General features: G+C 38.8%; 2 protein-coding genes across 3 annotated transcripts in view; both read right to left on the bottom strand.

Annotated features, from left to right (window-relative positions):
* Positions 1-1,670: 1,670 nt before the first annotated feature.
* On the bottom strand, positions 1,671-11,594 carry kcnv2a (potassium channel, subfamily V, member 2a). 2 transcript variants are annotated; one of them, XM_061733495.1, is made up of 9 exons: positions 11,223-11,594; positions 10,081-10,218; positions 8,946-9,124; positions 8,637-8,808; positions 6,462-6,653; positions 5,651-5,905; positions 3,856-3,972; positions 3,593-3,718; positions 1,671-2,771 (listed from the first exon to the last, which is right to left on the bottom strand). In XM_061733495.1, the coding sequence occupies exons 1-9, from the start codon at positions 11,352-11,354 to the stop codon at positions 2,496-2,498; spliced, it is 1,587 nt and encodes a 528-aa protein (XP_061589479.1). In that variant the 5' UTR covers positions 11,355-11,594; the 3' UTR covers positions 1,671-2,495. The 2 variants fall into 2 exon arrangements, with proteins under 2 accessions (XP_061589479.1, XP_061589480.1); XM_061733496.1 differs by lacking the exon at positions 10,081-10,218.
* Positions 11,595-13,348: 1,754 nt separating this feature from the next.
* Positions 13,349-21,607, bottom strand: part of vldlr (very low density lipoprotein receptor) — a 55,116-nt gene continuing 46,857 nt past the window's right edge. The window contains exons 17-19 of the mRNA XM_061734522.1: positions 16,200-16,277; positions 15,855-16,024; positions 13,349-14,371 (exon numbers count right to left, since the gene is read on the bottom strand). Of these exons, the coding sequence (XP_061590506.1) occupies positions 14,336-14,371; positions 15,855-16,024; positions 16,200-16,277 (284 nt within the window). The 3' untranslated portion in view covers positions 13,349-14,335. The remainder of the gene's footprint in view (positions 14,372-15,854; positions 16,025-16,199; positions 16,278-21,607) is intronic.

Raw genomic sequence — 21,607 nt, 5'->3', positions numbered from 1 at the left:
AGTTTTGGGGAGAGCCCTTTTCAGTTCCAACAACTGTGCCCCAGTGCACAAAGCCAGTGTTAAGTGTCTTAATTTGGTCTGCAAAGGGCAAATTTACCAAATTTATGGATTATAAGCGAGCAGCGTGAACTTTTAAGCCTGGCTTATTGTTTTACTTCCCACCTCCGCCCTTGCTCTCGGCAACCAATGACCGGTGTTCTGCCATTTATTGCTGCTTTGCCAAAAAATGCTCCCTAATGGTTTTCTACCTTCGCAGAGATACAATTTTACTGTGTTTTACTCCCTAGCACACTTCCTTTCCCCCCCAAGTGGTCCTTGTCTCTTGCCCGTCCGTCATTGTAAATAAGAATGTTCTTAATGACCTGCCTGGTTAAATAAAGGCGAATGACTGAATGAATATCAAATAACGCAATAGAATTATTGGGGTTTTTTCTCTTTATTGTATAATGTTCATGGGCATGGGTAGTGTATTTTGAAGGATCAAATACATCCTATATCAATTTTACATCGTTCAAGAAATCATGGATGTGCCAATCAAACTTTGAAAATCGACTGTGCGCATGCGCAGAACCACAAAGTAGCATTTCTCGGCAGGTAGCAGAAATTGGCAGAACACCGGCTAGCAGTTTCAGTACATCACTTTAGTCAAACAAATAACATTCATAACATTTTACAAGATCCCATTAAGTCCGACCGGGATCATGAACTGTCACATAACATATTCATCCATCATATTATCTAACTAACGCTTAGCCTACTGCTCACCTGCAAAGAGCAAATGTATGTCATATTAATCATCACAGTTCACTACACAGTAACTTCACACTCAAGTGTACACTCATCTTTTTGTTGTCCCTGCACACACAGTGTGGCGAATGCGCCCTCTGCTGGTAAGATTTAGAGATGGCGTACTGCCAGATGATACTACATTTTTCAACAAAAAACAACCTCTTACCTTAACAGAAAAAGTTCAGAAAATAGCACATGAGCTGTACTAAATGAAATGTAAATTAAACATGTAAATAATATAAATGTAGGTATATCATCCTACTGATGACTCTGTGCCACAAAGACATGGTTTGCAGAGTTTGGTGTGGAACACCAGCATTACTGGGCGTCACAGAGCCTCAACCCTGTGGAGCACCTTTGGGATGAATGTGAATGAAGATCGCAAGTCAGTCGTCGTCTAACATCAGTGGCGAATCTCAAACACTGTGCAGAATGAATGGGCTCAAAATGCCCACGAAATATGGAAAACTTCCCAACAAAACACAAAAAAAGCAAAGTGGGAACAAATGTCACATTAAAGTTTGGTGTATTTGATTGCAGTGTCGTTACACTTCCTGTCGGTGTAACAGTCAAGCTGCTTTCGTCCATCTATGTGGGATGACGACAGCTGAGATGTTACCAAGGCAGTAGATAACTGCACGTCTCATCCTGTATGTGATGATCTTTTAGTGACTGTATCTTTATGCCAGAGGTGGAAAAAGTACTGAAAAATTGTAATTGAGTAAAAGTATCTTTACTTTGCTACTCAAATCCTACTCAAAGTAAAAGTAAAAGTACTCATCTAAAATTTTACTCGAGTAAAAGTAAAAAAGTACTTCATTTAAAATGTAATTTGAGTAAAAGTTACTTTGTTATTTAATGCAAAAAAGGATGAGTCACGAATCAAATCCAGCACAAGTTGTTTTAATTAACTTCGAGGCATATTAAAGTACACATCCACACTTGTAAAAGCTCAGCTGAGCTCAGTAACATGATCCTCTTACTTCCGCAGAACAGGACAAAAAGGACAGTCACAACCTGTACTGTAAAGTGCAAACTATTTTCAGTCATATTGTCCAACCGACAACACTAAAACCAGAATCAAAGTATTCAAACACAAAATAAAGTGCCCAATGCCCGCAGGATCCTGCTATTCACAATAAACCAAAATAAAATGCCCACAAGATTTTCACCATACATTTTGTACTCAGTAACGTGAGGGGGTTCAAATGTAGCGAAGTAAAATACTTGGGTCAAAATGTACTTGAGTAAAAGTAAAAATGACATATTTCAAAAACTACTTAGAAAATTACAAATTACTCATAAAAAGTACTCAATTACAGTAACGTGAGTAAATGTAATTTGTTACTTTCCACCCTTGCTTTATGCTAAAATAACTGGGCTCACCTCATATGAAGGCTCCAAGTGAAATGTTGCATCAGACCATTTTGAAAACAGTACAGCCAGTAAAAAACAAACAAAAAAAAAACAATAAGTCCAACAATTGCTGACAAAACAACTTATTTATTTAAGATATTTGCATTAGGACAGACTCCACTCCTGCAGTTCAACTGACAAAAAAATTTGCAGAGAAACCTATCCATCTGGTTTTAGATGTGGAGGATGGAGTTTTTCTGACAGTTAAGCACAATCCAGTGTCCAGTCGAAGCTCAACATGAATTTTACTTTAATTACATAAACTGTCAGGTTTTGCAGAATCAGTGATTTCAGAACCCAGGTGGTCCAGGTTTTGACCTCCGATCACAGACTTCTGTAAGCTTCTTTGCCACCCTCTTAATGAAGCGGACCTTACCACGGGCATTGTCGGCCATGGCGTACTCATGGGTCTTGAGTTGGATGTAGTAGTCGGAGAACTTGTTGTAAAGCATGGAGATTGGCATGCCGTTGAGGATGACGCCAAAAGAGATGCAGCCAAAGGCGAATATGCGTCCGAGGTTGGTCTCTGGGAGCATGTCGCCGTAGCCCACAGTAGAAATACTCACCTGAGGAATCAAAGGCACGATTAAAAAAAGGGGAGGAGACAAGGATACAGCATAGTGCTGGGCGATATATCGAGATTTTAATATATATCGATATATTTTCAAACGCGATATGGTACAAGACAATATCGTTTATATCGATTTGAAAAATATATATATATATATATATATATATATATATATATATATATATTTTTTTTTTTTAAAGGATTTTGATATAGCTTATTTTGTGACAAATTGACTTGAATGTTTTATTTGAGATTTGCACAAATGTTTTGTTATTTGCACAACTGTCAACCTCAGTGGAAAAGTCTGCCTGTTACTGTCTACATTGTATTAATTGCACAGTTTATTTTAATTTAATTGTTATGCAGGAAAGGGATATTTGTTTTATTTTATTCAAGAAGCATTTCTATTCTATATATGCAGGCAGTTTATTTTTATTTCATTTGTTTTATACATTTTGATATTGTGCAGACCTCTGTTAATAAAGGAACCTGTGTGACATTTGGCACGAGGCTTTGTATTAAAACTGACTGTTTTTTTAAGGGTTTGCCTCAGAAAAAAATGAAGCTAACAGAGATGCTATGCTATAATGCTTTGGGGGAAACCCCAATTATGGCACAGAAAAAATAGATATATATCGAGTATCGCCATTCAGCTAGAAAATATCGAGATATGACTTTTGGTCCATATCGCCCAGCCCTAATACAGCAGATAAAGATGCTGAGCCCATCAACATTTCTGAGGCTTTCTTGTATATTGGTAATGAATAAGAACAGAATGTGTTGTCTCTCCGAATGTTTGTGTGCTCTCCGACTCACAGTAGCCCACCACCATGCCTGTGGCATGGAGGTGAAGTTGGTGTTGTAAACGTCATGCTCCACACTGTAAACCATGGCTGAAAACATGAAAATCCCCATGCCAATGAAAAGCAGTAAACAGCCCACCTGCAAAGACATTTGCCAGCACTTTGAACGATTAGCTATACACTCTTCTCTGCTTCTCTAAAGTTTACTTAATGCAGATGAATCCAGGGAGAAAAGCAAAACATGTTCAACTGACTGGATGAGCTGCAGAGTCTGACCTGCTGGTAGCATTGTCTCAGCGTGAAGCCGAAGGCTCTGAGACCTGTTGAGTGACGAGCCAGCTTCAAGATCCTGAAGATTCTCATCAGACGCATGATCCTCAGAACCTGACCTACCTACAAAAAAGGTGAGTTTATATTTTCTGTTATTTCATTTCAATTTTATTTATTCCGTATCATGGAAATGGTAGTTCACATACATGTTCCATTCCATGATCGAAAAGGGGCAAGAAGAAGAAAGCCTTATATTACAAGCCCCTTTCTCAAAAAATAAAACAATATGAAGACGGTCTGTCCATCTGTTCAACAGTCACTGCTTATATAATACAAAAAAAAATAATGAAAAAAACAAAACAAAAAATAAGAAAACATACACACTAACTCACCAACAACACCAAAAACAAAAAAAAAAAACAAAAGATATTTTACCCGTTAAAGGAGCTGTATGTAAGAGCAATAATAAAACGAATCATAAAATGACCCCGATATGTCAACAGACATTTAAAAATCATGTTCATTTCAAATACTTATGTCACTGACAACAGCACTCAAGCCAGGATATTCCAGTTTAAAAAGAGGAGTTGCAGCCCTCAACTGATGTTTATGTTGTCATTTTTTGTTTTGGCCTGAAGCTCCACCCTCCACCTATCTCCCAATCACCAAGTCAGTATTGTTTCTGAAGCTCCACCCTCCACCTATCTCCCAATCACCAAGTCAGTATTGTTTCTGAAGCTCCACCCTCCACCTATCTCCCAATCACCAAGTCAGTATTGTTTCTGAAGCTCCACCCTCCACCTATCTCCCAATCACCAAGTCAGTATTGTTTCTGAAGCTCCACCCTCCACCTATCTCCCAATCACCAAGTCAGTATTGTTTCTGAAGCTCCACCCTCCACCTATCTCCCAATCACCAAGTCAGTATTGTTTCTGAAGCTCCACCCTCCACCTATCTCCCAATCACCAAGTCAGTATTGTTTCGGCATCCGGGTTGCCAGCTCGGCTTTAATTATCGCAGCCATGGCAGCCTACGTTCCTGCTGCATTCTGCAGCCTACCTGGCAACCTCTGGTCGGGGGGAGGAGGGGGAGGGTACACGCCGCTCAACAATATTTTGAAAGTGACTGCAGTACCAGTTTTGGACATTTCTTACAGACGGCTCCTTTAAGTTCATATTGTCTAATTGTGTTGTCTTTATACAATTTCTTGAACTGGTGAATATTTTTACAATCCTTTAAATCAATTGTTAAGGAGTTCCATAATTTTACACCACATACTGAAATACATATTTGTTTTAAAGTAGTTTGTGCAAACGGATGTTTAAAATCAAATTTCCTCCTATGGTCCTTATTTTCTGAACTAAACACAAAAAAACTTATATTTTCAGGCAATATTCTGCCTTTTGCCTTGAACATAACTAATAAAGTCTGTAACTCAACAATATCTTTAAGTTTAATTAATCCTGCACTGATAAAGAGTCCATTGGTGTGTTCTCTTGCCTCCTTTTTATGTATGATCCGTACTGCTCTCTTCTGTAAAATAACCAAAGGCTGGATATTTGTTGTGTATGTATTCCCCCAAACTTCGACACAATAACTAAAATAAGGCAAAATAAGTGAGCAATACAAAATTCGCATTGTCTTATAATCTAGAACACGTTTCACTTTGTTCAAAACAAAAATATTCTTTGATACCTTAGTTTTAACATAATTTACCTGAGATTTCCATGTGAGGTTTTCATCTATAATTACACCCACATTCAAATCATCTCTTCAGTCAGATACCCACTCTCCACCTCACCTTTCCGACACGTGCTACAGTCGTAATGTCTCCAGAGTGTAGGTGCATATCCTCATCTTCAAAGCACTCCAGCATCATTTGCAAGTAATGTGGCAGGATGGCGATGAGATCCACAGTGTTCAGCACACTACGACCAAAACACTTAAGGTCAGGGGTAGAAATCAGGCGCAGCAGGTACTCCAGGGTGAAGAAGGTGATGCAGAACGCCTCGACACTCTCTCCATAGAACCTGCCACTGGGCTGACCGGATGGTGTCTAGAACAGAGGACGGGTAGAAGTTCTGCCTTTGAAAGTTTCCTTACTGCATTCAGGAAATGTTTTCACCCAGAGAAAGTTGGTATGAACTCAGCGGCACTTTTAAAAAAAAAAAATAAAGGTAAGGACAAACTTTAGAAGTAGATGTGTTTCTGTTAAAGGGGTAAACTTGTGGAATAGTCTCTGTGATGAGCTAAAAATGTGTAGTTCTCTCTGAAAATTCAAAAAAAAAATTAAACTTAGGGCAATTGATAAATATAAACTATGACCAAGAGCAGCTTCTCCTGTAAATCCTCTATATCACATGCTTTGTTGTAATTGATCTGTGTAATACTTTTTATTTTGATTTGTTGTGATGTAAAAAAGGGTAGGCATCATATAAGCTACGGCTTCAGTCTACACCTTTTTTGGTTCATTTATTTATATATCCAGCTTTACTGTGGTGCATGTTTTGATTTACTAATGGACCAAATAAAACTAAACTAAAACTAAAGTTTTACCACTGACTGTTGCAAATCCAGTTACTACAACTGCTGTGCCATGAAAACCTCCACACCTTGTACTGCATCTCCTCCACGGTGTTGAGCGTCATGGCAACCAGTGACACGAGCACAAAGAGAGAGGACGCCACCGCCATCAGCTTGGCAGTGATTGAGGAAAATGGCTTCTCCATCAGATTCCAGATTCTCCTACGAGTCAAACCGAAGGCCATGTGGTCATACACAGCCTCGTTCTCCTCCAGCTCCAGCTGCAAGGTGGGGATCACAAGAGCACCAGAGAGAACAGGAGAAGTGGTACATTTTTAATGAAAACGAAATTAAAAAAACCCAAAAGCTTAACACTCAGAGCTGTAATACGCACTAAAAACTTAATGTCAAAGCAAAAGACAACTGGTCCAACAGACTGACTGAATGGGTGATGGAAACATCTGTCCAAATCTGTGCCAAGAAAAAGCTCTCTCCCCTCTCCACATCTGTCAAGACGACAGTGCGATTTATAATGTGGGTCAGGCAGACGCAGAGTCAGCCAGCAGATTACTGATGAAATCTCAGGTGGAGGAAAGAAAAACATGCACAGCTGAATAAATTAAGCTGCGGTAGGTCATCACTTCGGAACATTTCCTTTTTTTCTGTGCACCAAACATCACGAGTCGTGCAGGTGATGAATTCACTGCATACTGCTCCATGCACGGGAACTTTATTAAAGGGATTGTGACATGAAAAACACATTTTTCTTGATTTTTTGTGTTTTGTTGGGTGTCTTGACATCAATTACACCCAAAAAACAACAAACTTTTAACATTCAGTGTATTGTGTGCTTTCTGGGATTTTCTGCATAACTGTGCAAAAACGGCGCATGTGGTTTGGTGGCGGATCGTTACGTAACGATCCGCTAAATCACCGCCCCCTCCACCCAGCTCCTGCCTCCTCTCCTCTCCAGCGCACCATAAAGGCTGATTTATGGTTCCGCGTTACACCGACGCAGAGCCTACGGCGTAAGGTTACGCGGCGACGCGCACCGTACGCTGAACCCTACGGCGTAGGCTCTGCGTCGATTTAACGCGGAACCATAAATCAGGCTTAACACGGAGCTGTTAGAGCCTCTTTTGTTCTAATCACCGGAGGAAAACTGCTAAGAAGACCCGCGGCCACTGACTGGACTTAAAATAAGGGGACAGTGCTGCTTGCATGCCTTTATTTTTATGATTGTTTGCTGTGGTTCGCCCTGCTGCTTTTCCGTGCATGCTTCGCCTGTCGCTCCCGGCTTAACTCTCCGACGCCGCTGTGAGCGTATGGCTGGAGGAGGAGGAGGTTTGGAGGAGGAGCGGAGCAATGATTGACAGGAAAGGGGGGAAAGGAAGCATTTTTCACGGCGCAAAAAAACACTGTAATAAAAAGCCAGGAAAAGAGTACTAGAGTGAAGTTTTTCTTGTTACACTCTTTTAGACACATTTGAGGGATGTTGGCCAAGACTTTTAATAGTGTTAAAAGCATGTTAAAAAGGATGTCACAATACCTTTAATACATACTGTCAGTGTAGGACAATGAAATAAAACTTAGATTTGTATATAATGATTTTGTCATATCTGAAAGTAGAAATGAAACCAAAACTACCGACATGAATTCAAGCAGCCAGAGCCGATCGCTCAATATACGAATTATTTACGCCTGTTAAACTGAGAATAAAATTTTTTCACAATAACGTGGGCTCAAGATGGGGTAAGTGTTAGCTTCTAAAAACAGACATTTAATTAGATTCAAGACAGTGATCATTTGCCTTAAAAGTCACAATATGACTGAGGGGGAAAAAAGATCACACTTTTAACCAATGCTGTCCCACAGTTACATCGTGCACTTATGTTCCATCAGACAAGTGTACGGTTACAATATCACCACTATAACATGGGGGGAAAAAAAAAAAAAAAAGGCACAACTAGATCTGCAGTGCAAATACAACTACAAGTCTGATTATCTTTACAGTCACGAGCTATTATACTATTCTCATAATTCCACCTGGATCACACCAGTTCATTTCTTAGTGTTTGTTATGAGTTTAATTTTGTAAGAAGTCACAAGCAGGAGAACATCCATTTGACCGTAATCTATTTTATTAGTTACTCTAAAAAATAAAACCTGGAAATAGAGCAGTTGGCTGCATCTTTCCCTTCTGAATTGTTTTAAAGTTGCAGGAAGAGTGCATCAAAAATGTAAAGGCGCAGTATCATACCAACCTCTTCAAGCAGCTCTTTCTGCACTTTGAGCTGTTCATTCAGCTCGTCCTGCCGCTCTTCGAAGGAGATGCGGCAGCAGCGTTGGCTGTATTTGATTCTGACACCCCAGTAGTGTATCTCCTCCAAGAAGTTGTGAGGACAAAGCTCATCTTTAATGCACAACACCCCAGTTCTGCCACAAAAAACAGGACCAAGTATTAGAGTTCATGTTTAAAAAAGGAAGAAAAAAACATAAAAAAAAAAACCATGTGGCCATAACTAAAGCTTATTGCTTTATTAATAAATGTTTTTTATCTTAATTCATTGCACCTGTAGAAGTTAAAAACGCTGTGGAAGATTTTTGGATCTCGGTCAAAGAAGAATTCGTTGCTGTGAACAACATAGTCATCACACAGGTCCAGTTTCCTGCTGTGGTCCGTGTACGTGGCCAACCGACCGATCCGTGTCGTCGGATATCTGGCGGCCAACCTATAGGGCAGGAGGTACACCTGGGATAGGGGGAAAAAAAAACAAAAAAACTCAGGCACTAGTTTATCTCTTAAAGCTTAAAATTTTAGGTCTTATATATCCATCCATCTGCTAATTCTTTAAAGCAGTGTCTCCCAACCTGGGGTCCGCCCCCCCCCCCCAGGGGGGCGCCAGAGATCTCTGGGGGGTGCAAAACTTTTCTGCTTTGAAATTATGCAGTTGTAAAAATTATATTTGCAAATTAGTCATTCATAAAACATTGTTAGGAATAATTTATGAATGTCTTGAATATTTTTTGTGTTTTTTTTACACTGGTGACAAACACAGGAAATGATTCCATTCCTTATTATTATTATATCATTACTCAACATTTAATCTACTCCGACAGGTTGTTAAAGGAAAAATGTTAAAAAATGTTGGTCTCATATTAAAAGAGACATTTTTCAGAAATATTTGTATGTCCTTTTGTGTGTATTTTATGCATTGGTGACATTGGAGAAAAACAAAGTTGTATGTATACAGAGTAAACCAAAGAGAAATGTATCAAAAAAAACATAATTAATGTTCATTTTTTCAATTACAGACTATTTTGGTGCTAGTACGTACGGGTCGGGGGCCTGGCTGGTCTTAGACACAAGTAGGGGGGGAACAAGGAAAAAAGGTTGGGAACCACTGCTTTAAAGTACATTTCTAAATCAAACTATCCACCACATATCCCCAATTTTAATCTATATCTCCTAGTTATTAGAAGTTTCCAAAAGGAAACAAAAATCTATGAGATGTAAAAGTTATTTTTTTGCAAACAGCAGATGTAAACTTGCAGATGTGACAAGCATCAGTTCAAATTGCACTAAAATCTATTTCTGGAGGTTCTCAGGCGCTCTAAACTGCTCATTTATCACTCTCGCTACAGTGGCAAGTTGAATTGGATCTTCACATTCATGCAGTATGTTTGGAGCATTTGGAGAAAAGTTACCATTCCACCAACATTGATGTTGAGGGTTAGGTGTCTGGTAGGAGAGCGCAGGATGCGTGAAGGTGACCCTGGTAGCCGGTCCTCCACCTCTTCACGTTCATACTCAGCGTAAAGATCATAGATATCTCTGCTCAGATCCTTCACAAATAAAACATTTGGGATCACATCAGCAGTTTTAGACTTTCTACAATTTACTGAAACTGAATGCCAAATGAAAAGGAGGAAATAAATTGGAGATTGAAATAGGGCTGGGCGATATGGACCAAAAGTCATATTCTCGATATTTTGTAGCTGAATGTCGATACTCGATATTTTTTCTGTGCCATAATTGGGGTTTCCCCCAAAGCATTATAGCATAGCATCTCTGTTAGCATCTCTGTTAGCTTCATTTTTTTCTGAGGCAAACCCTTAAAAAAACAGTTTTAATACAAAGCCTTGTGCCAAATGTCACACAGGTTCCTTTATTAACAGAGGTCTGCACAATATCAACATGTATAAAACAAATGAAATAAAAATAAACTGCCTGCATATATAGAATAAAAATGCTTCTTGAATAAAATAAAACAAATATCCCTTTCCTGCATAACAATTAAATTAAAATACACTGTGCAATTAATACAATGTAGACAGTAACAGGCAGACTTTTCCACCGAGGTTGACAGTTGTGCAAATAACAAAACATTTGTGCAAATCTCAAATAAAACATTCAAGTCAATTTGTCACAAAGCTATATCAAAATAATTGAAAAAAAAAAAAAAGGTTTTTTTTTTAAATAATCGATATAAACGATAGTCTCGTACCATATCGCGTTTGAAAATATATCGATATATATTAAAATCTCGATATATCGCCCAGCCCTAGATAAAAATAAATAAATTAAAAAAAATAAAAATGCACAAGATCATAAAAAGGTTTTGCATTCAAGATTTGACGCCTCCACTTTTTCCTGTTGTGGAAACATTTGAAAACAAGTCCAAGATTAAAAACAATCCAAGGAGCTTCAAAACAAATAGCAAGAATATATTGTGTTTACAGCATCGTTTTATCCAGTCAGCCATTAGTCCTGTTTAGATGTTCTCCTCCAATAGGTTCAAATAAAGCATGTGCATGAGAGTTGTGTACAAATGAATCAAGCGTCTCACCTGCATGGAGTTCCATGGTTTAACAAAGGTTGTGATCAAGTCCAGGTGCTCAGCCGGTCCTTCCTGAGTCTGGCTGCTGGGCTTGTAGCTGGGGAACAAGCTCCTGCTACGGGCTCTGAGGTGGGTCAACATGGTGGCTCAGCGTGTATATATTCCAACGAGAAACAATTCATCTGCGAGGAGAACAATCCTTGCACCTTCTGGGCCCCCCCCTCTCACACACAGCCAGCATCATGCACACCTTGATCACATTCAAACAAAACATGCTCACAGTCGGCAAGAGACGAATCCTGCAGTGATGAGGTAGAGCATGAGTCTCGTTAAAAGCAGCTGGCTGAGCGGATATGGGTGCTTAAAGTTTTAAATACTATTATCCTCTTCTGCCCCCCCCCCCCTTTCTCTCTACCATCACAAATCGGCTAAATTAGGTTTACAATGTGATAGTGCCAAAAGTGATACCGTGGGCTCAAAAGATGGAAATCTTTATCCATGCTGAACCGTCACACTACATGAAATGCGATAAAATGTTTTTCAGATGAAGGATTAAGTCCTCCAACAGTCATTATCCCACATTCAAGTTAAAGTAACATTTTTCCACGCGTTGATGTGCTCTGCTGAGCTCTGCTGAGCAAACAAACATGCGTGTCTCCTGGCAAGTAGTTGCCCAATGTTTCTTATTTGAGTGTAGATACCTGCTATAGTCATGCATATTAATGTCATGTATATTTGTTATAATTAGCAGCAAAAGTAGGTTTGATTTAAAAAACAACCCTCAAACCTGAAACTCTTTTCTAATGTGACAGAGCTTTAGCATCTCTCCCTTAATCCAACCGTGACATTTTGTCCCCATATCTCAAGTCATAAGATTAATCCTGGCTGCATTTAAACATGCATAATGGATGGAGAGACACCCATCACCTCTCTCTTTTCCTTAACTTAAAGATGTGGTGTCCTGTTTGCCTCCAAATCACCCTGATCCAGCTAAGACAATCACAGAAGTCCTGCAGAGATTAAACCTAGTAGATTGAGAGGATGGAGCCCACACCCCCTTTGCTTTAAACGCCACAACAAAAACATGTAAAGGTAAATCCACTTGGTCGATTATAAATTTTTCAATTAGTCTACATGCGCAAAATTATAGAAGGATGAGAAAAACAAACAAATTTGGGTTAAAACCACCCTCAAATAAATGGAAAGGTTTTCATAACCATTTCTTTATTATCGTATTGGCCTGAATATAAGACGGTGTTTTTTGCATTGAAATAAGACTGAAAAAGTGGGCGTCGTCTTACATTCGGGGTCTAGACGTTATACCCATTCACAACGCTAGATGGCGCTAGATATCTTTAAAGCGAATGCTGAACTTAACTCCCCAGGCCAAAGCGAACCCCTGTCACGAAGAAGAAAAATAAAAAATAGTATAAGAAAGAAGAAAATAAGAGAAGAGATAACAGAAAGTGGAGAAACGTAGCGACAATCTGGAGAAAAGTGGGTGGAAGTTCGGCAGGTAAACCGGCAGCTGAGGAGAAGTTATGATGCAAACTTCAAGATAATGATTTCAATGAGGCAAAATAACATGCTTTTTATCTCAAATATATTGTTATAATCATTTGTTTCAGATGTACTGTAATTATTTTCTGTATAAAAATTGAATTTGGTGTTCAAAAAGTCTTTCTTCAAACTTGAGTCTTGAAAAAGAGGGGGTCGTCTTATAATCGGGGTGGTCTTATATTCGGGACAATACGGTACTTTGACTCTAACTTAATGAAAGCCACGCCTAAAATTTGGGCATAAATAAACTGCAATTACAGTATACCATAAATGGAACATGATGCACCACACATCCAAAGACCTGGCTTTCAGGCAGTGCGCTAGTTCATCCCTGAAGTTTTGTGCAGCTTAAGTGCGGCCAAACTCCACATCCACACTAAAGCAATTTTCTATGGCTAATGGATATTTCGCCACATCCAACTTATAGCCACGAGTTCTTTCTGTACCCAGAAGGCTTGCAGCCAGGGATTTTGTGTATTTTCTGACCTCGTGGAGTGTACACAGACACAAGGAAACCTGGTCTTTTTTATAAACAGTATTACATTAATTTTAATTCCAAAGTGATTTGGAGCGTCTTCACAGATAGAACTTTTTAATCTTAATGATCCCCCTCACTGTACAGGTCTATAAAAAGTTCACAGCAACAGCACACAAACATACAAAATAGTTATACCAAATTCAGCCATTTCTCCTTTCTTCTTAAATACATATGAACTTGGGTAAGAGAAGCCGCCATAGCAAAAATTGATTTCAAGTCAATGTATACAATCTTATTTACAGAAGAAAACGGTGATCAAAGTGCTTTAAAGAGTCCTGATTTGACAGTCATGTCTTTGAGGGATGAAGGATAAATATTTACATTGTTTACAAATGCTGTACTGTGGTCTTCTTTTAAACAGCAATAATAATAATAATAATAATACTAATAATAATAATAATGCCTGTACAAATACACACCAGAATGTGCAGGTAAGAAAAACAACTAAACTTAAACAAGATATTAACCATTAAACAGAAGCGTACATAAATATTCCCATTTCAGCCCGTGTTAGATTTATGGCGTTTAAGAAAAGTTTTGGACCAAATGTTTCCAGTTAAAGCCTCATCTTCATACCCCTTAGTGTCACTTTCCATGCTGGGTCCTGAGAACTTGAATCCCTGTTCAGTAGAGAGATGTCACATTCTCCAGTTTTACATTTCAGTCTGAAATCAGAGGCTGTCACATTGAGAAATCAATCTTGCTGAAACATTTGGAAATAATGACTCAATACGAACGCAGGGCTAAGAAATGACAGAAGCCATTATTAGCCCCCCCCCCCCACCAAAAAAAAAAAGAAGAAAAAAACAAACCGAAAAACAATCAGTTGTTGTGACATGTCCATTAAGTATTCACATAAATAATTCTTCACCACAGATCATGACATAATGCACTTCAGGAGGCATGTAGTCGTACTGTAAGGGCTGCTGCTATGGACAACTGTTGGCATGGTAACGAGGAGGCACCATGCAACACTACAGGCTGCTGTGAGGGGGGGTGTAAAAAAAAACAGACCCCAAAACGATCAGGATATATCGTCTTCTGTGCTCACTATCGAAATCTGCGAACAGACAGAAGGAGGGGGGAGAGAGGGAGGAGAAAGCTTTAGCTTGTTCACTGGTCCAACAGAAGAGTCATGTTGGCATAATGGAGGGTGTGGGGAGGAACCTGTATGTCCCCCACCCACGGTGAACATACATTTAGAGTTCTGTAACTTTAATGCACTGGATTAAATTAATGAATAAATAAATACACAATTTGTTACATGAAAAAGGAGGTGCATCACAGCTTGAACGGGGAGAGGGATGTCTGGTGCAGCTGTGAGGGGGCTGGCAGAGGTTTGTGGCTCTAAACCCGCTTAGGTTAATCTGCTTAATCTGAAAGATACGCTCTGGACAGCAAACAATGCAGTAAAGATTACTACCACCCCAAGTCGGGGGATAAATTGGAGGTCATCAGCATGACTTGTCCAGATTATGTGACTGGGTGAAATTAAGGTGAAAAGCAGCTAAGAAGTTCTGAGTCCATGCCTCATACTTTCTACTTCATTTCTTTACACCAGGGGTATTCAACTAGATTAGGCAGGGGGCCACATCTGCAAAAAGACTGCATGGAGAGGGCCACACTGTGTGCGCGCTTTATGCACGCACGCGGAAAATTTGGGGGTTTTCAAAATGTATTTTGCACTCAAAGACAAAGATTTATGTATATATAATACATTTGTGCACAGGGAAGAGCAGGAGATTATCTGTTTAGTTTACATATGAATTATGTATTAATTGTCTCCAGATTTAGTTATTGTGAATGTTACCGGTAAATATAATATTCAGATAAAGAAATATTTTAAATGCAAGTTCATTTAGAAACCATGCATTGTGCAAACTTAATGAAGTTGATATTGACCTACTTTTAATAAAACACGCCATAATGACAAAGCACCACTTTCCACCAAGATTTCCTTATTTGAATATTATATTAAGCATTGAGCACAAGCATTTCAGTCCATAGTAGCCAGTTTGATGTTATACATAAGGAACCAAAATATTAACCATACGCTCCTTTATTTATGACACATCTGTGCATTATATCAACAAAACAATCGCATGAAATTATAGGAGGCTTAGAAGTTCCATCTGAAATGCATATCCTCATTTAGAGATTCAAATGAAAATATTTCAGGCCAATCCTAGAAGCCTAATGATGTAAACAAGTCCTCTATAAACGGAGGTTAATAACAAATAATGTGACAAACATTATCACTGCAACACTGGCAAAAAATCTGAAGTAGTAAAAAACATCTCCAACAGAGATTAACATGTACAAACACTGTCCAATGAATCATTAACCAACTGAAAAGGCTACCAAGCATCTTAAACTCCCCCCCCCCCTTTTTTAAATATGACCAGGGGCCATATAAAAGTTCCTGGCGGGCCGCAACTGGCCCGCGGGCCGCCAGTTGAATATCCCTGCTTTACATGAAGCTTTCATCTTAAATGCAGAGTTCATGCAGTTTAGAGCAGCTTTGTTTAGGGTTGCTAACTCACCGCTGGGTAGGTGTGTCCCACATTAGCACCGTGCCGGGTAATGTCAATGTTGAGGTCTTCGTCTGTGGTCTTCAGGTAGACAGGGTTGTCAAAGTTCATGCTCTTCTGGTTCTTAAGCTGCCAGTTCCTCCACATCAGATAACCTCCTGCTCCCGCCATCACCAGCAGCACTGCAGACATGGAGGATCAGACACCGCCAGGTCATGTTGAGTTGAGCCACTGAATTTTCAGATCCCCCAAGACATGCTAAGACCTAAATTTGGCTTCTAAAACAAATATATTTCATAGAGAACAGTCAGACTGAATGTGTGTATCCGTGCAAATACATGTTTAACAAGCACTCACAGACTGGGAGTATGGCCCAGGCTCCAGAAGACCCTCTGGTTGTGGAGTCCACCTGAATTGATGTGCTAACGTTGGCCTCTGAAAGTGAACACGGATGGATTAATGCTTCAAACCCCAAAGCCTGATGTGGAAATTTCATCAGAAGAATGGTATGACGTGTGTATATTCCAACATACGTCCACAAGCTCACACCAATGGAGAGTGTTTAATTGGAAAAATTTAATTCAGTATTTTATAACGCCTCACATCCAAAGTAAAAAATCGTCAACATCTCATCCTTGCTGGAGACAATGTGGTTCTTTAAATGCACATATTTTTTGGAATTGCGAAAAAGTTAAATCTTTCTGGAAAGATGTACATTCAGTTCTGACAAAAGTACTTTGGGTATGAGATTCCATTGACGTGTACTGTCTTATACTTGTGTCACATTACAACGGTGGTGCAGACAGAGGATCGCTGGTAGGTTAAGACTCTCCTTACAGCTACTAGGAAAACCATCACTAGAAGCTGGTAGAAACCTGAATCGCCTACTCTAAAACAGTGGCTGGATATTTTGAACGAAATATGGATGATGGAAAGACTGACCCATATCCTGGGTTTGAGGGAAGGGCTGTTTGAGAAGAGATGGCAAGTGGACATTTTATTTTGAGGCAAAAGTGGACATTTTATTTTGAGAAGAGATGGCAAAAGTGGACATTTTATTTAGAGAAAGTATAATGATGTGGACCTCTTTTTTCTTTTCCCTTTTCTTTTTTTTGATAGATTATTAATGTGCTAACACACAATTTTATGTTCATGCTTTTCTAATTTTTTTTTTTGTTTGTTGCACGGTGAATATACAGATAATCTTTGTAATCTGGAAAAAATGTGCAGTTGTAATAACCTGAAAATCCAATAAAAACAATGTGACAAAAAAAAAAAAAAAAAAACAGATGTAAAATGTAATTTCCCAAACCATTACCTTATGGATAAGACAATTATTTCACGTTGAACATATTTGAAAGAGTACGCTAATTAAAAATAGTTGACTTGAAATGCATCAGATGCAAGGCTTTAGGGGGACGGAGGAGCACAGAGGCCTGTGAATTTCCAAGCTCTACATCATCCACTTTTGGGCTGTTTGTTAAGGAGGCCAGAGGGGTTTATGTCAGCAACGGGTGAGTGACACGACTGACAAACAGCTCAGCTGAAAGCTAAAACAGACCGGCACAAAGGAAGTCCCCTGGTTTCATTTCCCCCCCAAAGTGTTTTTGCAAGTTTACTCTGCAGCCTAATGGCTCAAGGATGTCAACATGAATGAATTAATGATCAAAGGTGTGCCATGACAACATTTAAGACATACAAAAAAAATACATTTAAATGTGTTTGTAATCACTGGGTTACAATTAGAAGGAACAGTATTTCATATAATGTCCAAATATATACAAATCTAAAAGCTAGTATGGAAACGCATGTATTGATCCTGCTGAACATCAGTTTAAGTTGCCACTAGGGTGCACACTTTACCCGACTTGGTGCTGAACAAGTAGATTGAGCAGCACACACTAAAACCTTGCTTTACCTTCTATAGTAGTTTGTTAGCATGATTACAATATTTATAAAAATGTGCAATAGAGGAAAAAAAAAGTAGAAAGACTGCTTTAAGTAGTTTCATGGCTTGAAAGCAGAATCAAAATGTCAAACTAAAGGTCACATGAACAACTGCTCTACACAAACAGGAACCCGTTAGCTATTTTGATCTGTGTCTCTTGTGCTTCTAATTTGAGCCTCTGCAAGCACTTCATTCACCAACAGCATTTTCACAGGATTAGAATCAAGTAACAGAATCAACCACACACTTATTCTATTAAGCTTGCAGCCTGTCTAAAAACGATTGACCCAATACTCACTGCAATGCGTAATATATACTATATACTCAGAAGCTATATACATTCATTTCAGCAGAGATGGACAACCCCCCCCCCCCCAAAAAAAAAAAAAAAAAAATAACCACCCTCTCCAAATTGGTTCATTCTGAAGCAAAGCTGGATGTGATCCTAAATCTAATTTATGAATCATTCAGGGAGGTGGCTTGTGTATGTCTTTTCACCTTCCAACCAAAATCATTCAGTTGAATTAAAATACACTAATTTTTAAATGAAATATTTTAGTCACTTTGTCTTGACTAGCTTCTGCTAGGTGAATGAAAATGTAGTTAAAACTACTGTATTTTGCGGACCATTAGGCGCATTGCATTATAAGGCGGAATATCAATGAACGGGTCTGTTTTCATACATAAGGCACACCGGGTTATTAGGTGCATGATAAAACATGTATAAAAGCGAAACAAAAAAAAAAGTCTGGCAAGTCGAACTTAATTCAACTCTCACAATAACTCTCACATTTCAAATAATTCATCTTCCACAAATCCAGAAATAAGAAGTAGAGGAAATAAGCGTCATACTACGCCCTGATCTGGTTCATCGTTGCCAGACACATGAAAACATCTCAATCAAGCCAAAAAAAAAAGTATAAAAAAAAAAGAGTCAGAAAAAAACAACAACCAATTAGTTAATTGATAATTTTTATCATGTAGCAGCTGTATTAGAGCTTCATAAGACTTTTGGAAGAATGGTTTAATCAACCAAGAATGATGCTTCTAACAGAAACTAAATCAAAAGCTGCCCTACTCGGAAACTACCAACACTGAGGTTTCTTGGAAAGTCAGTGTGAAGTGAAAGATTAAATCAGGAAACATTTTTATGCAGGAAAGAAGCAATGCCAAGAGAGGCTTTTAATCACATATTTTGAAAAAAAGAAAGAAAGTGCAGAACAAGGTTTTACATTTTCCTTTCAAGAACAAACTTGTGTTGTAAAAACAACCCCCCCCCACCCCCCCACCCACATACCCAACTAATATTCACAAAGGATTCCAATGCAAATTGAGAAAATAAGAGCAAAAAATTCCAAAGGCATTTAATGGAGTAGTAGCTGCAATGACCAGTGAGCTGCATCAACTAACGTTAGTCAGAATCAGCATAACCAATGTCAGCTACAACCATGAAAAAAAAAGGGGAAGTGATTTCCTGTTGTCTGAACCCTTTTTTTGTGCGTTTCTATGGGAGACAGGACTTCAAGACTCCCTTGCTAGTTGTTAGTCAACCTTGAAATAAAGAGCCCTGCCCATCGTTTTCTCACTAATAGATTAAAAAGGTGGTCAAAGCTGCAACCACACAATAAATGCTGCCCAGTTCCCATCCAGTTCCTATCCAAGGCGTTAAAATATGTTGACTAGTGGTTTAAAAAAAGAGGCAAATAAGTCTGAACTACAAGAGAGACGAAGGAGCATGGTCTGATACAAATCTTCTCTATTTGATATTGAAAGTTTCTCTTTAAATACCATGACTGTGGCTATGAATCTTACATGAAACAATGAGATTGATATTTTCCACTAGAACAACATTTGACAATTTGGTCCATTACATTTTGGCTAATCGAAAGCTTAATTAGGTTTCTTGTGTTATTTTAGCAACATTCATACCACTTCTGGAAACTACAACCTTGAACATGTTGCAGTTTTGGTTGAGACTTTACAGTTTAAATCAATGGTAGCCAACGGACTGCTAATGTTACATAGATGGCTCAGTCCTCACTGCTTCTCCACCCGCCTACTAAAAAACAGGAAACCACAAGCCAGTGTTGCACAACGTTATGTGCTGGCTCCGAGATTAAATGGCCCCTTGATTAAAAAAAACATATGTGGGATTGGATCTGGTGCGACAGACTGGTGAAATGTCTGGGGTGTACCCCTGCCTTTTACCAAAAGCAAAGAGAGAGGAGGAGAGACTCCATCAAATCCCCATGAGCCTAAGCAGGTACAGCTGATGGCTAGAGCTGACGCACAAATACACAATGGCAATATCTTTAGTTTTGGGCAAAGTGGTGAGGATTTCCTATGCTGTATCGCTTTTTACTTCATACACGTCAAGACAATGGGCAGGCATACTGCTGAAATGAAGGTCATTACATTTCCACACACACACGGAAAACTACTAAATGTGCCAACGAGATGCAATAGTTTCAATGCAGTTCACTTCAAAACTGCTGAATAGTCTTCTGGTCTCACCCTCTTAACACAAGTCACGTGTTAAAATAGCAGCTGGGACCAGAATGCCCACACAAGGTAGCAACTGGCCACTTATGCAGGCATTAATATAATCCAATTTAAAAAAGGATGATTAAAGGCCTTAAATCAAGCCTTTAAGCATGGCTATTCCAAACTAAACTCTTCTGCCTCTAAATGACATCAAGCATGCCCATTTGTTAACCAGATACACTCTGGTTATGATACTTCCTGGCAATATTTCACATAAAGCCAGTTAAAATTTCTGTGGGGCAAAAACAAGCGAATTGTAACTTTCTTGTGGCCAAAACCTTAAAAGGTGCATTTGTACAGTATTTACCACAATATTGTATTCCAGCTCCTGCAGCAGATTGCCTTTGGAGCTTCAGCAATTATTCTGCTTGCAGCACTTGCAGTCACATTTTATTCCTTTTTTTTTTTTTTTTTTTTTTTTTTTTTAAATTTGTAAACTTTTCACAAATAGTGCTGCTCAAGGTAAATAATTTCTCAAGTTATCTTCAAAATATATTTTCAATATAAATGCATTGCATAGAAGGCCAATGACTCACTGGAATCAGACATAAAAACTCAGTCCATCTTAAAAGAAAAAAAGAAAGACAAAAACCAGGCCAGCTAGACATATTTTACCCAGGAGGATAGTGGTGCAGAGTTGCCAAGGAGATTCTCAGTACTTTGCAAATATTGGGGTCTCTGTCTACATTGAGCCCAATTAGGAAGGTTTGTGGAGTGAATTCAGCCATCAGGTTCCTATCCGACACCGCTTCAGTTTGAAAAGGCTAATCCGTGGGAGCAGAGAAAGGAGCTGGACTGCTCAAGACAAAAACAAAGGAGAGCAGACAGCGTATCTAAGCAACCTTTTTCCAGAGAGAGAGAAAAAGAAAAAGAAAAACCCCGCAAGACAGGGCAGCAGTTATTCTCAACACCAATTGCAGCAAGTTCACATCTCAAACAGTACATTTTTGCATTCGGGTTGTAAAGTTTTTATCACATGCTTAATTTAATGACTTAAATGTATCCATGGAGATGTTACCCAATTTTAGCAGACAAAATTATGAACAAATGTGACTTACAAAAGTTACAAAATAAATGTTGCATTCCAGGAGTCTATCATTGAGTCGATTATGCTCAACTGATTTAAAAATTATTAAAATAAAAAATAAATACATCAGCTGGCATTTCTCAGCCCTGGTCCTCGGGCCCCACTGTCCTGCATGTTTTAGATGTTTCTCTGCCTCAACACACCTGATTCAAATTAATGGTCATCAGCTTTCATCACAGTCTGCAC

The sequence above is a fragment of the Cololabis saira genome, chromosome 11 (genome assembly GCF_033807715.1).
Source record: "Cololabis saira isolate AMF1-May2022 chromosome 11, fColSai1.1, whole genome shotgun sequence".
Taxonomy (NCBI): domain Eukaryota; kingdom Metazoa; phylum Chordata; class Actinopteri; order Beloniformes; family Belonidae; genus Cololabis; species Cololabis saira.
The sequence above is the reverse complement of the archived record's forward strand: the minus strand, read 5'-3'. Positions and strand labels throughout refer to the sequence as shown.

Coding starts and splice junctions, on each gene's coding strand:
- kcnv2a (XM_061733495.1), bottom strand. CDS start 11,354: ATGTTGACCCACCTCAGAGCCCGTAGCAGGAGCTTGTTCCCCAGCTAC. Junction 8,809..8,945: donor AGCGTTTTTAACTTCTACAG/GTGCAATGAATT, acceptor TTTTTGTGGCAG/AACTGGGGTGTTGTGCATTA. Junction 2,772..3,592: donor AGGCATGGTGGTGGGCTACT/GTGAGTCGGAGA, acceptor TTGATTCCTCAG/GTGAGTATTTCTACTGTGGG.